Below are 17,500 nucleotides of genomic sequence, written 5' to 3' on the forward strand. Positions count from 1 at the left end.
CGTGATAAGAAGCAACAGAAAACCTGTAATAAATCGTTGAATGGCTTCGAATGTGGTACATAACTACGATCCATTATCGTATGCACTGGTGTGCGATATTCTTTTAATTTGAGTAGCTGTTCTTTGGAATATTTCGGAGTAGTTTGTACCCACTGAAACATTGTAAGTTATTTTGGAAGAAACACGGCGTTGTTTTAGGACACTGGAGGACAAAGAGAACAAAGAGAGAATTTAAAGAGTTGTTATGGTCGTGGCGAAAGTTTCTTCATTGATGAGATCTGAATTTCATCGATCTGGTGTTGAAAACTATTTGGTTGCTGTTTGATAATGATGCTGGTTTAAGAAAATGAAATATGATTTTATGCAATGTTGATGAACTGGAATTTATGGGGCCTTATTTTGGGACAGGGGCGTCATTTCAGGTGGAGGGGGGAGGGGCGCAAAGACGGTTTCGCGAGCGAAGCGAGCCTTATCAGCTGTTTTTTTTTTATTTTTTTATTTTGAGCTATTTTATGTGTTTTTTGAAGCCACATAAGTCAGGCATTTCCGCAAAAAACCATATACTCCCACTATACTATTTATTTATCTCATCATCAGTGGTAGCTAGTAGACAGAGAAGGACCAAGAAACGTAAGATTTCCGAGAAATTTCATATATTCATGATTGCACATTTTAAAAAGAAAACATGCTGTTACTTCTTGGGGCTTGGTGGGTGAGGGGGCCAAGTTGAGGCTTGGGGAGGCAGTTCCCCCCACAGAGCCCTCTGCAAATGACGCCCCTGTTTTGGGGTGGAAAATATCATTCTTATGAAAAGTATTGCAATACGCGAAACTTTATTCTCGTAACAATGGCTAGAGACCAGGAATACGTGGTATTGGAACACTTTTCTTGAATTTCATTTCATTTTCTATTTAGTCGTCCAAATCATATTTGTTGGGCACAGGAGTTGAGGTAATTTTAAGAGCAAAATCTTATTTGTCATTCGCTGGGGCTGAATTTTGTAAACACCTGACATTGGCCACCGGAAAAATGTCTTTTCTTATTCCCACTATTAAGTTAGGAATAGCACAAGGTCGACCAAGATTTTCGAGATCGATGAATAATACCTTTAACACGGAAACTGTAGTCCACTCCAAAAACTGTTACAAATGACTTATGCAATTTGCCGTCGCAACGCCTATGGCCAGGCTGCTAATAAACGTGTCGTTTTGAACCGTACGAAATGAAATGATTCGAAAGGGTTCGCATAATATTCGATCTTTCTGTTATGAAGCTCGGATTTTACTTTATTTACTCGTTACAGTATTCAGTGTTAATTTTAATGGCTGTCTTCAAAAAATAAATTCTGAAAGGATCTTAGATTCACAAGTAATGAAATCAGTTATCTTAGACGTCACTACTAACAGAGAGAGAGAGAGAGAGAGAGAGAGAGAGAGAGAGAGAGAGAGAGAGAGAGAGAGAGAGAGAGAGAGAGAGAGAGAGGCTCATCAGGTATGTAGAAAGTGATGGTAGTCAGCGTAATGTGCATGACTGGTGATAATTCGTTCATGTTGCATGTAGTCAGGACGAAGGAGTGTAAATGCTGTGCTAAATTCATACAAGAATCTCTTAGCCCATTGGGGACGCTTGCAGTATATATACGTACACCTCAGACACAGCTTGTTCTTGTAAGTGGATTAAGTCGTCTTATGCCAGCTCGGGGTATTGCTAGTATGAGCTACCAGTAAGTAGACGTTTTCCTGATAAAGAAATAACTCAAGTGTTAAAGATAGGAGGATTAAAAGAGAGAGAGAGAGAGAGAGAGAGAGAGAGAGAGAGAGAGAGAGAGAGAGAGAGAGAGAGAAATAAGGCTAAGTGACCACATTTTTTCAGTAGTGGTAAAAGTAAGAATTTGAATGAACATATTCACCAGTGCTGAAGGAGTAGATGACAGGGTACGAAACGATAGTCTAAAAAATATACGCCATATTATGCATAGATGAAGAACATCGTTCGAATCGAATGACAGAGAATCCTAGGCTTATCACTCGGAAAATCATGTCTACACCGCAGGCCTGCGGCTTGTTTCTTGTCATGAATCTTCTCGTTCCAAAGGCATTTAGACATTTAGACCAGGATTGCGTTTCATGCCTTCACTTGCCAACATGGCTGCAAATAGCCACGTGAAATTAACGAATTATCTTTACAGAATATTGTTGATAGTGCTGCTGTATGGAGAGAAAGGTTTTCACTGTTAAAACAGTTTCACTATGCTTACATTGTTTGTGTTCATTCAAGATACTATTGTCCATACAGTGGTTAGGATTGCGATTTACACAATACTATTTTTTTTACCCTGTTTTCAAACTTGTAGTACCATTGATTGTATGTTATTAAGAACTAATTCACCGAGCCCAATTAAAAAAAGAAGAATGATTTCTTCTCTGCCGGTTAGTTATTTTCTTTGTTGATGTGATGGAGGTCGAGGAAAAAGGCGAAGTCCAGCATTAAAAAGAAGAAGAAGAAGAAGAAGAAGAAGAAGAAGAAGAAGAAGAAGAAGAAGAAGAAGAAAGGCATTTAGAGCAGTAGGAGAATGTTCTTTCGTATACCTCAGAAAGCCAAGTTATTATTGTCTGTCGCTACAGCACTTGATTAACAATCATATATAATTAGAATTGTAGTACTATGAGGATGGACTGGCTGTATTTCCTTTTAATACGAATTTTCCTTTTTCCATTTGAATCCTGGTTGGTATAATCTCAAACGACTTTCCTTGTATTTTGTTATTCACAAGTGTAAATCTAAACATAAACGTTTATAACAAAGAATTCGGAAAAAAGATTCACATTTGAAGATATTCCCGAATCCTTCACCGTTAAACTTGGTCAATTTTCGTTGTCCCTTTCCTTTTGGACTGGATGTTGATTGTTTGCCCATCCGGTCGGTTTCTTATGGAAACATTTCCTGACGACGCGTTTTCTATTTTCTGTTGGGTCAAAATGCTGCGGGTGAAGTTAAAAAGTTAAGTACATCTTAGTTTTACGAGACTACTGAGCTGAATAGCAGCTCTCCTAGGGCTGGCCCGAAGGATTAGATATATTTTACGTGGCTAGGAACCAATTGGTCACTTAGCACGGGACCTTCAGCTTATTGTGGGATCCGGACCATATATCGAGAAATGAATTTCTATCACCAGAAATACATTTCTCTGATTCCACGTTGGCCGCGCCGAGAATCGAACTTTGGACCACCGGATTGGTGGCCGAGCCGCGAAAGCCACTCGTCCAACGAGGAACTTCCGGGTGAAGTACTCGACTGTGAAGGATTTCACTTTTACCTATTCCTTTGTAAAACGCTCCTAGTTATTTATGTCAGCTTTAACAGCAGCAAAGTTTCGTATATTTACTCTAGAAGAGTTCTTCATCCAAACTTTGGTTTCTGCCAACAATTCATCCTTGCTTGTCTCAGACAATTACAAGCAGTAGCCATTTAGATAAATATTCTCGGAAAGAAATTAATGTTACAATTGTTCTTACTCAAGCAGTGCCTAATTTCACAGTTATTCTTTAATGTTTAGAAAAATGATTTTTTTTTCAAGGTTTTCAGTTTGAGAGAGAGAGAGAGAGAGAGAGAGAGAGAGAGAGAGAGAGAGAGAGAGAGAGAGAGAGAGAGAGAGGAAGGGTTAAGAGTCAATATTAACGATTTACTGGGAGTAAGGTTGACTGACCTCGCAGTGCCGGTCGCCAGGCATCGCGATCCATGCGGTGGAATCAAGTCCCAACTAGGAATGTATGTCCAGTAAAGCGCCTTTGTTGTTTCCCTTTTTGCTGTCTTGTCTTGGTACAATAACCGTTAAACTCCTGTGTGTCAGACAGTGGCAAAAGAATCAGACACATTTACGTGGATTTTGGTATACTGTTGGAATATTTCTAGTAGAAAATCATCTCTTAACTTGTTTTACCGTGGTTGCGTGCTCCAGACATTTTCTCACGAAGGCTCGAAGTAGAATGTTTCCTACCTTAGCTGAAAGGAAGACGTTAGATTTTCGGTGATATTTGAAAGGTGTAATACAAAGGGAGAGGTCTGGATTTGCAATCAAGTAATTCCTTCTCTTCTTTACGTATTTTGCAGTAACGCCTGCTTATGCTACAATTGGAAATATTAAGGACCCTAAGTTGCGCCGTGGAAGCAATAAACGAGCGTTAATAGTAAGTCTTTCATGTTTTCTCTGTGATGTGCTTAAGAACTCCAGCTTTCCTTTGATGTCCTTCCAAGAAAGTATTGAGCTACTGTTCGCGTTTTCCTCTCGGGACAAGTTCATGTAGCCCAATGGCTGTCGTCGCTTCAGCCTTCCCGTTTCTTTCATCGGTTAGCGACCTTACCAGAGATTTATTCCGCACCAGGTACGAAAAGATATCAAGACCCACAAGAATATGAAACAATGCTGTCAACTGCACTTCCCCAGTTTGTTATCTGAGCTTTTTCAATGAGACTGCGATGCCATGTCGAAGGAGAGCAGCACCGAAAGTGGGCGGATGTTTAAAAATGATGGTGCAAAATGACTCTATGCAAAATCATGATGTACACCCGATCTAGACTTCCCTCAGAAAAATTCAAATCAAAAGAATATGGACATACTAAGTATGTTTACTAAAGGGTGTTTTACTCTACCTCCATTCCAGCTTCATTGCTATAATCTTGCTATCCAACTTCTCTGACTTCTTTGAGAAACTGTTGGGGTTTTCTTCTAGTTTCATCGTGAGATCCTCGTACTCCATCTCATTTTCCTCTGGATCTCTCTATACTGCCATCCAGCCACCCACTCCCCCTTTTCATGATCTTGTGCTGTGGATGACTGTAAGTGCCTGAATGCTGGACTTTTATCATCTAAATTTCATGACTCATTCATTAATTATTAAACTTACCTCAACCTTTAATATCCTTTGTAAGTGACTGTAACCGAGTGGGGAAGAGGAACTCACATTCTCCGGCATTCTTAGGAGTTTTAAGGTTTTCTTTATGCTTTATCTAGTAGCAGTGAATAGAAATTTTTTTTTTAATAGTTTAACATATAACATTAATACGGTACCTCCATGTATAAAGATACACTGCAAAACGACTTTCTCCCCTTTTCGGAGCCAAAAAATGTAACGCAGTAGGAAAGGAAAATTCAGATGCGCCACCTTTGCTACCACAACGCTATAGTATATCCCCCAGCAACAAATATGGAGGCGGAGTTATCAGAATTTCTTCACCAACTTCAAGGTACTTTCCAGCTATTAAAACTTTGTTTAATACTTTCTGTGGTTGACTTCAGCCATTTTAAAGACAAACCTTTGAAATTATAATGTTGTTACGACCACAAAGAGGGAATATGCGTCCCTACCAACGGAAAGTACTCACACAGGTCAGTACAAACCAATATTCAGATTTCTGTCATTTTGTTGTCATATCCGAACTAAGCTGTACTACACTTTATTCAGTTTTCATCTTCCTCATAATTCAGTAATTATTGGCATTCTTAGGGGTGGGGCGAAAATAACATTCTATGTAAACCTGGAATAATTTTCCTGTAGAGTATATGCACAAAAGGATATATACAGAGTTACCAGACTTACCGTTTTAATCAGGTAAACAGATTGCCAAGTCTCCCCGAATATGGCCTTTGTTCTTACCATGAAAATATTTTATTTCAGAAATGCCAGCCCCATCTAATCTGCGTGGGGCAATGCCCGCTCCAAATGAAGTGTCCCCTCCGGAGGAATATTTTAGAGGGGTGTCGACGCTATGTCGCCGTATGTTGGATGATATGTCAGCTGTTAAGGAGTCCTTTGGTGATCACTGGAATCAACTTTCTTATCATCAACAGTGTAGGGTCATCGACCAAGCCATTGTAGATGAGGTCAGCAATTGCCTTTTCTTGTTTCTCTCTTACTTATAGTTTTGAAGTTCAGCAGTAAGGAAGTAGACGGTACTGTTAAAAATACTGATGTTTTATTTAATGGGTCTAATTATATCGTGATCACTAACATGTAAGTTAATGTTCGACTACAGTAGCATTCAGCATTCCTTCTTGCATCTTTTAGCCATATTTATCAGACTTCTTAAATATGATTGATTGTATTTTAAGTGACAAAACTGTGGAGTGGGCAACATGCTTATATTCTGCCATAGTCTTACACACAGTTTGCTGTTAAATCTTTTTGATTTAAACACTCTTGATTCTTCCCTATAATTGTAATTTGAAAGTTCTGTTAACAGCAATAATTTTTAAAAACCCATTAAGAGCTTTTTCTCCAAACTTTATAGTCTTTCATCTGAGAGAGTATGACCTACCTTTATTAAATCAAGCCATTAACGTAATAGATATGGAAACTGCTTCTGGTTCATGAAATAAAGCAAGAAACATGATATATCTCCCCTGCTGGCACCTCAGAGATTTGGCACGTGGAAGCATGAAGATTTATAGATAGCTACTATGCTGAGCTGTGCCATCATAATTTAGGCAGAGTATAGCCAGGCAAGGGTAAAACAAAACTGAAGATGGTCAGTAAATACTACCTACAGGATTAATTAGCATCAACAAAGCAAACATACTATTTTTGAATTGCTGGGAGCACAGTTGTGGATCTTGTTGGCGTGACTAGACATATTTTGTATGTGTCTTAAGGTAATGTTCTGAGATTTTTGCTGTTAAGATGGTCTCTAGTAAAGCTAGTAATGTGCCTGTTAATCTAAAATGTATGGAGGTACTGTATATAGTTGTTGCAACTTATGTTATAGTTATTGACAATGCTCTCCCCCAAGTGCAAACGTTAGATACTAGTTTATACTAATACTTTGTGAACTGATCTGGTTTTCACATGTTCTATTTCTCCTGAACTCAGGCTCAGATATTCATGATATATTGCAGTTGAAAAACTATCCAGTTGCCGGGATGTGTTGACAGAAAGGAAAATGTTGATGCTGTGGTATCAGACTTCCTAATTGGGGCAAACTTTGGCTTTCTTTTTTCTTTTTCTACTATCAACTGGCATGATGTATGGAAAATGTTTGAATGTTAATAGCATATATATTTGTCAAGAAAGCTTCTACTGACTACCAGAGGATTTTGCAGCTAATATAATGATGTATTTTAACAATGGCTGGTAACGAGAGGGCAGCAACTGGAATACTCCATTCGTCAAAGTTGACGTGTTCACTTTATTTACCAAGTGGTCTCTTGTCACGTCACAGACAAACTCTCTGACTGTTATTCTGTGGTGTCTGAATGGGATCTCCACAGGGAAAAATATCATAGAGCTAAAATCTCTATCAAAATATAGGTTTTAAAACTGGATTATGTATTTTTCTTTTGCGTAACTACCCTTAGTGCTGTTCATTTGTTCAGATTTGAGAACATTAAAATCTTTCATTTACTATATAGTTGGTAATTTCATACAGATTCTTATCTTTTTTATTCAATGATTTAGTAAGGCGTTAAAGGTAATTCTTGCACATTTTATGCATTTAAAAACATGTTAATTATGAATTTCTTAGAGATTTTACATTTGTTTATTCAAGACACTTCCAGGCTGGCTGAGTTGACCAAGTTGACAATAACGACTTTGGTAGGAGTGCGTGTGTGTCTGTGCATATGCCCGAACATTTGAGAGCTGAATGTCGAGAATTTCTCGACGATAACTCAGCTTTCATAGCTATTGCCCGATGTTCTGAACCAGCACAAACAGGTGGCGGCTATACAAACAGGAGGTTATTTTCAAGGATTATTAAAAAAAGAGATATATATATATATATATCTATATATATATGATATATATATATATATAATCTATATATGTGTGTGTGTGTGTGTGTGTGTGTGTGTGTGTGTGTACTATGAGAATACCAAGCATATACCCAAGCTTTCACAGTTACGTTAATTACCAAAAAATACAATCAATTTGCATATACATTACTTTAATACTGACTATAGCTGGGCTAACAAACACTGTTGACCTCGAGGTTACAAGAGAAGTAAATGAATTGAATTCACGGAGAAGGAGAAGCACCGAGGTACTCAGGGCTTTAATTTAAATCTAACAATGTAAGCTTCACTACGAATGACAAATTTTGAAGGTAATTCAATATACAAAGAATGAATCCTGGACTGCGTGTGGGTCGCTTATAAGACACTAAAAATTGTCTAAAATCTAACAAACTTCCTTGTTTTAGGACTTAAACAAGTGAGCGTATACAGTTCTATCACTGGACATGATTCATGTCCATGCAAAATAGATATTGACCTCGATTAAGACCGAAAATGACGGTGCAGGACTTAGATGTTCTATTGAGCTTTGGCCATCAGCCAGCTTTCTGGTTCAGAGTCCGCCTGCAGTGCTTCTTGCTCTCTTGGTTTCTAGGAGAAGAGTAGGCATGAGGCGGTCTGCAGCAGCTTATTAGCCCTCTTCCAGAATGTTCCAAAATTCAAGATTTTCAAGGATCTTTCGACAACTAAGTTTCTCATGCTAAACTCCTGTTAATTGAAAATGTAACCTACAGTACACTTTCCCGAAATAAAGAACACGATGCAATTTTCTATTCAGAACCTCCACATAACTTGCACGTCAGTGTGGTTTGACATGTACACGTTTGAGTGATCGCAATTTCTCCTAATATTATGTCTGAAGTGGACAATGTTTGGTTCTGATTTACGGCCCAGATATGGATTGGAGTCCTCACAATCACATCTGGCTTGCAATACAAGCAGGATATTGGACACTGTTCCGTGCTTTACAATCTTACAATACTCAAAAACAATGAAACGTAAACAATGGTATAAGCACACAATAGTGCTCCTCTCTCTCAGGTAGCATGCAAAACTATGAAATTATCAAACTATAAGGGTCACTGCACCTTCTCATAGTTACATTACGTTCTTCCTCAAGGAACAATGTTTATATACAATACTAAAAAAACTATAGTTTACCCTCTTGGAGCCAATATTTCATTTTCCCTTGTTGGGCGAGAGCTGTCAACATTTGCTTTGTTCTGTTTATGGCTGCTGTCTTCACCCATTGTCTCTGATTCATGATCAATTAGCTCGTGATTGTCAATATCCACTACTATACTTTCACTATCGTTCATAATACGATCGCTGTTATGCTAAACAATTATGAGTTCATCCTCATTAGTCACTCCATTCGACACATCAAAAGTTATTGTCTTACTGTCTGTCATTTACCCCTAACATGATAATGTGTTTGACCGGCACGAGACATTCTTCACCTTCACAGGATACTTTCGCTGAATGAATGACATCATTCTCTTCGAGGCAGAGTTGTATAATTTTCCCAAGAGGACAAAATTTACAACGTCTGTCGATCTTTTTCACTAAACAACGGCATCGCATTTGAGAGGGGTCAGCGTACCAGGGCCGAAATCATGGCATTGGCGTAGAGCCTGTAGATACTAGGTGCTCCAACATAACTTAAAGGCACTTAGAGTGTCAACTAAATTGAAGTATTCAGCTCGAATCTTCTTGGTGGTGAAAGTATTAGGGATACTATCGTCTAGGCAGCAAATTGATAGCACTACCTTGTAGGAGATGTGACAATCTGAGGACTTCATCTTCGTGGGTGCCAGCACAATATGTAAGAGGGTGGTTATTGATAACACACTACTCCTCTTTAACTTGCATTCTTTCCTGTTCCTCATTGAACAAGGCTATCAAGTGAGACTGCCAGGGCACGCTTCGTCACCCCAATTAGTCATTCAAATATACCACCCTTCCAAATTGGAACGTGGAGTCTGGAAGTTCCAGTGTATATCACTTCCTTTTAAATACGACTGAGTCACATCTTAGTTGCATAAATTAGCTAACTAGTTGCTTGCTGACTTGAATGTTGCATAATTGTCAGAATACATAACAGTTGGGGTGCCATGACAGGCGTCAAATCTACGAAGGCAGAGGATGAAGGTGTCAATACTGAGGTTCGTTACCAGATCCAGGTAGACGGCATGATTGCTGAGACATGTAATTAGGAGGTTGTATGCATGAACCCTTCTGAAGGATGATCAGACCTGCATGATCAAGTCCAACATGATGAAACAGTGTCTTCAGAGTCACACGATGGCTTGCAAGCTGAGGTAGGTTGAGTAGGTTGCAAAATGGAGCTCTGAGTGTCCTTTTACATGCTAAGCATCTACTAACTTCTTTTGGCTAGCACTCTCACTGCTGGTGTCCAACACTCTTGCCTGAAAATTGAGATCAGTGTATTGATGCCACAGTGCAGATTTGTTATGAATATGTTTAAGGTATAGCATTACAAGTTTTCCCTTAGGGGGCAACAAGATCAAGTCATTGTTCGTGGTACTAGAGTTTTTCAATTGATATCTAGAATATATTACGATATTAATTAAAACTAAATTTAATTGTCTTGCAAAATTGACTATTTCATGAGAAGCTTCTCTACCTTTCTCTAAATATTTTCACAAAGTTGGCCAATTATGGTGTTGTTTTTTGTAAACTAGCTCGGACAATGGATTATTTCTAATCTTCATGAATTTACAAACATGATACATGATACTGCAAGGAGAACTGTAGTTGGAGGTGTTGGCTGAAGTTCTTTCTGTACTTCTCTTAGTGCAGACTTACTACCAATGAAGATGCATTGTTTTGTGGGTCATCCGTTGCTGCTAGTAGGCCTAAGACGTGCAACATGGTAGGGCCCTCTTACATCAATAATTGCTCATGGCATTGTTTGATGTCTACCTTGAGGGACAGTACATCAACTGGATTTTGATTGTTTGAGACATGCTGCAACTCGAATCCATACTCATGTAAAATAAAGGATATTTCCCATGCCGTATTGGCTATGAACTTACTTTTGAGGAAATTATCAACGTAAAAATGCTTAAAGAGAACATATCTACCCTCCCTCTGCAGATGAGTTTGTAAGACTTGCTGCAAGAGGTAAGGGCTTGAGGTTACACCAAATACTGCTTCTTAGAACTCCTAGGTACTAATGTTGGTTGAATTTTCTGGCCACAGAAATGAGCATTTTTGGGGTTTTAAGAGAATGCAGTGAAATGCCTTAGAAATATCTGCTGTTACAGAATAAGGCTTGGACCTGAATCTCAACAACAAATCAAACAACACTAAGTTGGGGCCAACACTTTACTGTGAAGAAGTATTAAACGCTACTCATAGTAGTGTAGTCACACTTACCTTAACTACCCCAAAGTGAGCCATATACTGTTAATAACCTTTGATGACTGGGCTGCTTACTTTACTATTGAATCCGTTGTCTACATACGTTTGAATAATATCGGAACACCGTTCCTGACGGTACATGGGATCACGACTGAAACGAGCTTCTAACGACTTGAAGTGAGCAAGGTTATCAGACAGACCTGATAACCTTGCGAGGTTTGCTTAATGCTGCTCACAACATGTCATATCGTGGCATGGTGCAAAACGGTAAATTGCTCATTGGGCTGAATGCCGAGTGTATCCAATCTCACCACTGATCCACTTCATGCATCTGTCTCTTGAACTCTGCGCTCATTTAGTGTTCTTACAACAGATGTGTCAACATCCTGTGTAGGCCAACCCGGGCGTCTTCCTTAAGGGAATAGTACCCATTAGGTGTTACAAATAAACTGATGCCATCACGTTTATCCAAGCCATATATAAAATGATTGCAATAGTTGGCTCCAATCAAGATCTCTACATTCTTGAGTGTGTCACTGTTAACCTCCTGATCAGCGAGTATTTAACTCTTCTGTTGCAAATGTTCTCAATGTCCTCTCATATTCATCGCCCCGACATTGTAAATGGGTGCATTTTCTTTATCTTCAACTAGCGACAGTAACCTTAGGGCTTGTTGCCTTATTTTCAGCCGGCATGCTACTAAATAGATCCTCCCTCAGTCACATCAGTTGCAAAGGGTGCAATATTCAATGAAACTTTTTTGATGAAGGGAAGGTCCAATTTATTAGCCAAGTGACTACTAGTAAAGCTCCTTTGGCTTCGTGTGTCGAAAAATACTTGGGTTACACGCTCTTTATTATTGTTGTTACAAATAGTGGCTGATGCAGTTGGTAATAAAGTAGGTGGCACGTCCACACTACTAGTAGAATTCATTTGATAAGCATGAACAGACAACTTTGTCTGATTCATTGCACTGAATGTTTACTTTAGGTTTTCTCTTCGGGCGCTCTTTGGACGCTCTGATTATGAGTGGTGGCTTTAGACACAAGGTAAGATCTAGGAACGGTGTTACTAATTGAAGCTTTGTTAAGGTTTTAACTAGATTTTACTTTACTAGAACAAATGAGGGAATGATGATGTCCTCCACATGCTCTGCAATTTTGGTTATCATGACTACAGTGTCCTTTCATAAGGCAATTGAAACAATGTCGGTTTTAGATTAAGACTCATTTAAGGTCATTTCCACTTACAAATTTGTGACAGTCATTCGCAGAATGCCCTTTATTGCAAAACGGCCAGAATTTGACACGCAGCAGCTGATGGCGGTTCGGTCTTAGACTTTGAGGAGTTTGACTATTGTGTCATAATTGCAATGTTGCTCAAAGCATGAACATGAAAGTCTAGAGCAGTGGATCTCAAAGTATGGGTCACAACCCAGAGTTGGGTCGCAAGATCAATTTTGATGGGTGGCAAGGACACAAAAATTATCACGCTTTCAGTGTATTTCATTGACTTAATTGAATTCTTAAAACCACAAATTACTTATGTAATGTATGTTCATCCTCCCTCCTTCTGGGCCCCACCTAATGGTTCCATTGATCCCACTAATTCAGTTTTGTGAATGAAAAACTGTACACATTTATTTTTTTTCAAAAATACAGTTTATATATCACTGTACATTTTCTTTCTCTTTACTTTACTCTGGGTTACGAAGGATTGAAATGTTCCAAATAGGGCCATTCACAAAAAAGTTTGAGAACCACTGGTCTAGAGCATCATACAATTGTTATCGTATAGTCTGACTTGTGCAAAAATTTGACATCTTGAGGATAGACTCCCCTGCAACAAGTTTCTTGTTTACTAAGTTAAGTACTATCCCTTCCCTGCCTAACATGGGGCTAAGTTTGTCAATTTGGTCCAATACAATATTAAGTTCGATCAGAAACTTCCTGAGGCTTTCAATGTGATTGAATAACAGAGCCAACATCTGTGAATTATCATACAACTTGTCTAGTAAACTGATCGCTACTTAATAGTTTTCCTCTATGATTCTCAACGACTTTATCAGTCTAAGTGGTTCTTCTCTTAGCATGCTAAGCAGGTGTGCGAACTTGGTGATCGGATTTAGCTCTCCCCAGTTGTGCACATAAGCAGTGAAAAGCTGTCTGATTGTTGCATATTTGCTCATATCCCCTGTAAAGATAGGAAACTTAATCTCCTTTAATTTGCCTTGAGATGGTTAATAAGTCTGTAAAGCTGTGAGACTTTCACCTGAAGGGTGCTTTTAGCAGCTCTAGCATCACTGAGTGCATTGCATATGTCTGCCTTAGTGACTTCCTCTAACTTGACCCCAGACCTAAAAATAGAGGTTAGTTTGATCTTTTTAATGAGATCTCAATATGTCTCTACTGGTTGTTTCTGTTGCAGTTCTCAGCTGGGTTCTTTCAGGTAATGAGTAAGGAGAGTTATTTGATCTGATACTTTAGCTGCCATTTTGCTACTAGTTATGACGCTAGGATATTGAAATTGTCTTACATTAAAATAATAGCTGGGTGATCTAGCAGCTCGTTACTGCAGATCACCAGTGTTCAACGGGTTTTACAACTTGACCAATGCTAAATCACTGTGACAAGGAAATCACGTATATTATGCATCCAGAATTCTGCATTAATGCTGCTCAGAATGGTATAGCTTAACCATGTATGTCCTGGCTCATTGTCTTTTTATCCACCAATGAAGGACCAGCTGTCAAGAATTTTTCGATGATTACTCAATGTTCTGGGCTTGATTCAAAATCTAAAAATGTCACAGACAGTGAGCCAGCACAAACAGGTGGAGGCTATACAAACACAATGGCATTTTCAGGTTTTATTACAAAAATATACTATGACGACATAAAACACATTGCTAAGGTTTCACATTTATGTTAATTACCAAAAAATACAGTCAATTTGCATGAACATTACTTTAATACTGGCTATAGCTGGGCTAACAAACACTCTTGACCACGAGGTCACAAGAGAAGCAAACGAATTAAATTTACAGAATAGGAGAAGCACCAAGGTACTTAGGGGTTTACTATAAATCTAACAATGCAGGATTTACTAACAATGACAAATTCTGAAGGTAATTTAATACACAAAGAATGAATCCTGGACTGCATGTGGGTTGCTTACTAAGATACTAAAAATTGTCTAAAATCTAACAAACTTGCTTGTTTTAGGATTTAAACGAGTGAGTGTATACAGCTCTATCACTGGACATGATTCATGTTCACACAAAATAGAGATTGGCCTCCATTAAGACCGAAAATGACGGTGCAGGACATAGATGTTCTATTGAGATTTGGCCATCAACTAGTTTCTGGTTCAGAGTCCTCCACATAACTTCCACGTCAGCATGGCTTGACACATACGTGTTCATGTTATTGCAATTTCTACTAATATACTAAAACTACTAGATGGGAGTTTTATGTTGGTGAAATCCCTGCTGAAGATTTTGTCGACACTGGAGGTGATCATCTAAGAGCAGCAAAAAGAAAAATGATAGAAGCAGAAGACAGAAGGCAAAGCAAAACAAGGCGGAGTAGGTCCCACTTCCTCAGTCATTACACCCAGATAGAACGAAGAATAATGTTTTCAGTTAGCGATTCATTTTAATCATCACAGAAAATTATAGATTTCATCTAATCTCGAGACTGCAACACAGAAACAGTGCTGAGGTTAAGTTTTCTTGGAATGTTTCCCACTTAAAACTTGTAACTCTGGCGTGCTATGTACCACCTCGGGATTTTATTTATGACTTTCAGTCTTGCCTCACTGGATATATGTAAGTGGCTTGTGGGCTGTCTGTATCAAGAAATCCACCTCATACAGGTATAGATGGAATTTCTTAACTGCAAGTGTCATTGTTAGGCATTCAGATTTGATGGTACAGAGGTTGTGCTTGTTCTTCTTGAGTTCGTACTTACATAAGTGAATATGCAATTAGCTAGCTCTTGCTAGAGTATATTTCCTAGTCACTCATTCAGTGCATTCATTCTCACAATAAAAGTCTTAATGGAGTCTGGTATTTGTAGTATAACTGCATTTTCTAAAGCCTGCTTCAGTCCATCAAATTCGTTTTGTTGAGGTTCCTCCCACTACACCTTGCTCGGTTATCCTTTCTTCAGCACTGCAAGATTTGTATAATTGTTCACAAACTTCCTGTAGAATCTAGGAATAACCTCACTTACATCTTGGTCTTTGGTGGTTCTGTGTCCTGGATTTTCACCAGCTTTGCTTCATCCATGGCAATCACATTTCCAAGGGATTACACTTCACTGTGTCCTTGGAAGGTCAGATAGTCAGTCCTTCCTTCATCCTTGATGTCTTCTCATGACACTGTATGAGGTAACAAATTGCCTGCAAATTAGTCCAGCTGGCATCTTCCTTATCACCCTGTTGAAAGTTGCTGCTGAGTTTTTAATCCAATTGGCAACTCTTGTACTGATAACGTCCATTTGAAACCGTGAACATTGTCTTCTCTAATATTAAAGCATTAGGATCTCTTGTGGATTCACAGTCAAACTTGGTTATGGCATTTAGTTGATCCATTCACCTTCCTCACCATCACTTCTGGTGAATAATACACAGAAACAGACCTATTAATATTCCCATTTCTATCTTCTGATCACCTTCCTGGACTAGTTACCTAGGAGCATGGCTACATCTTTGCTGTGACTGATAGCTTTGTCAGCACTTTGATGCAGTGAGGTCATTTCTGGTTTGTTACTTTAAGATATCTTGGTATTCCTCCAGCAAGGGCACTACCTGCTTCTTTTGCTTCTTCCTTTGGTAAGTGCTAATGTTTACACACTGGTTTGTCTCTTCTTCCTTTTGTAGTCAAAGTTCAACTAGACCTCTTTTGGAATTACTTGTTCCTCATTGACTTCTTCCTTGATGACTGTCCCACTCACCAATCTGTCTTTGATGACAGCCAATGCTGCTTCATTCACTTCCCTCTCATTCTATCCATTCAGGAAGAGTGCATACAGTCTTCAGTTCCCCCACTGCCATCAGCCTTGTATTCCATTGGTTAAACATCTTAAATCTCATAATGGCATTCCCCACTATTTAATCAGCACGTTTGCCTCCATTGGCAATAACAGGAATACTTTTTGTCCCATCTTGAACTGATGCTCTTTGGTCCTCTTGTTTTACCACATACCACATAAAGACTCTCTCTGGCTAATTGACAGGTCTCTTCTAGGCGGTTCATCAGCTCCAACACATATTGGTTATACACTTCATCGTTGTAGTCTCTGGTCCATGATTTCCTGAGGGTCAGCACTGGTCCTGTCAGTGTCCTTCCATTTCAATAGATCGAATGATGAAAATCCTGTGTTGATTGTGATATTTCTCAAGAAGCAATTGATACCACAAAGATTGCTGGCAGATAACCATCCAAATCCTTTGACCTCTCCTGTCATATCTTCAGCATAGACTTCAGAATGCCATTGACCTTTTTATACTATATCTGTTATATTATGGGTTATACAGTCTTAAACAGCTGTTTGGTGCTCATCATCTCAGAAGTAAACTGGTACCTCGGTTCCTGAGTTCTTCTTGGGTGAAGCTTACCCTGCTTTAAACTTCAAGTAATGCTTCTGGCATGTGCTTGCTTTCTATTTCAAGGAGTGCGAATGCCTCTGGGTACCTCACAGCAAAGTTTACCACATTTAGGATGTAACTGCTGTTCTCTCTCTGTGGCACTGGCGAGATAGGTCCAATCAGGTCTACTACTACTTTCGTGAATGGTTCTACCATTAATGGCCCCTTGGTGCAGTCTACTGACAAATGTCGCAGGACCTGCAAAATCTGGTGATGCTTGCAACCAAAGCATGTCATAAATATGGTTTTATGGGCACAGAGCTTACATTTCTTCCATATGGTATTCACATTAATCTTTTCAATTGGATATCTATGGATACTCCTGTCAATGTGTACACAAACCCATTCATTATTGGCCAATTTGGTCTTCTGTTACCACAACCTTTATACAACTGCACTTGTACAACTTGTATCTCATGGCATCATCACTTTCTCCTTTTCTGCATAACTTTCACTAACTGGTAAATTTCATTACCTCTCCCTCAGCTTTCCAGGTCTTTGATGTAGTCTTCCATCAGAGCTTAGTAGAATCATCACAAATCTTGATAGCAATCACCTCACTCAGTTCTTCTACTGCTATACTAGTGGCTGCCTTTTACTTGAACTTCTGTGGGTCCTTGCTCTTAATAAGCGCATAGGTTTTGTATAAAAGTCCTGGATTGTGACATACAGAACG

At 38.9% G+C, this 17,500-nt stretch overlaps 1 protein-coding gene across 1 annotated transcript in view; it reads left to right on the forward strand.

Moving 5' to 3' along the window:
- The window catches only part of LOC135198193 (uncharacterized), a 32,516-nt gene that overhangs the window by 1,590 nt on the left and 13,426 nt on the right, over nt 1-17,500 (forward strand). The window contains exon 2 of the mRNA XM_064225762.1: nt 5,676-5,881. Coding sequence (XP_064081832.1) covers nt 5,678-5,881 — 204 coding nt within the window. The 5' untranslated portion in view covers nt 5,676-5,677. The remainder of the gene's footprint in view (nt 1-5,675; nt 5,882-17,500) is intronic.

This window comes from Macrobrachium nipponense, chromosome 21 (genome assembly GCF_015104395.2).
Source record: "Macrobrachium nipponense isolate FS-2020 chromosome 21, ASM1510439v2, whole genome shotgun sequence".
Taxonomy (NCBI): domain Eukaryota; kingdom Metazoa; phylum Arthropoda; class Malacostraca; order Decapoda; family Palaemonidae; genus Macrobrachium; species Macrobrachium nipponense.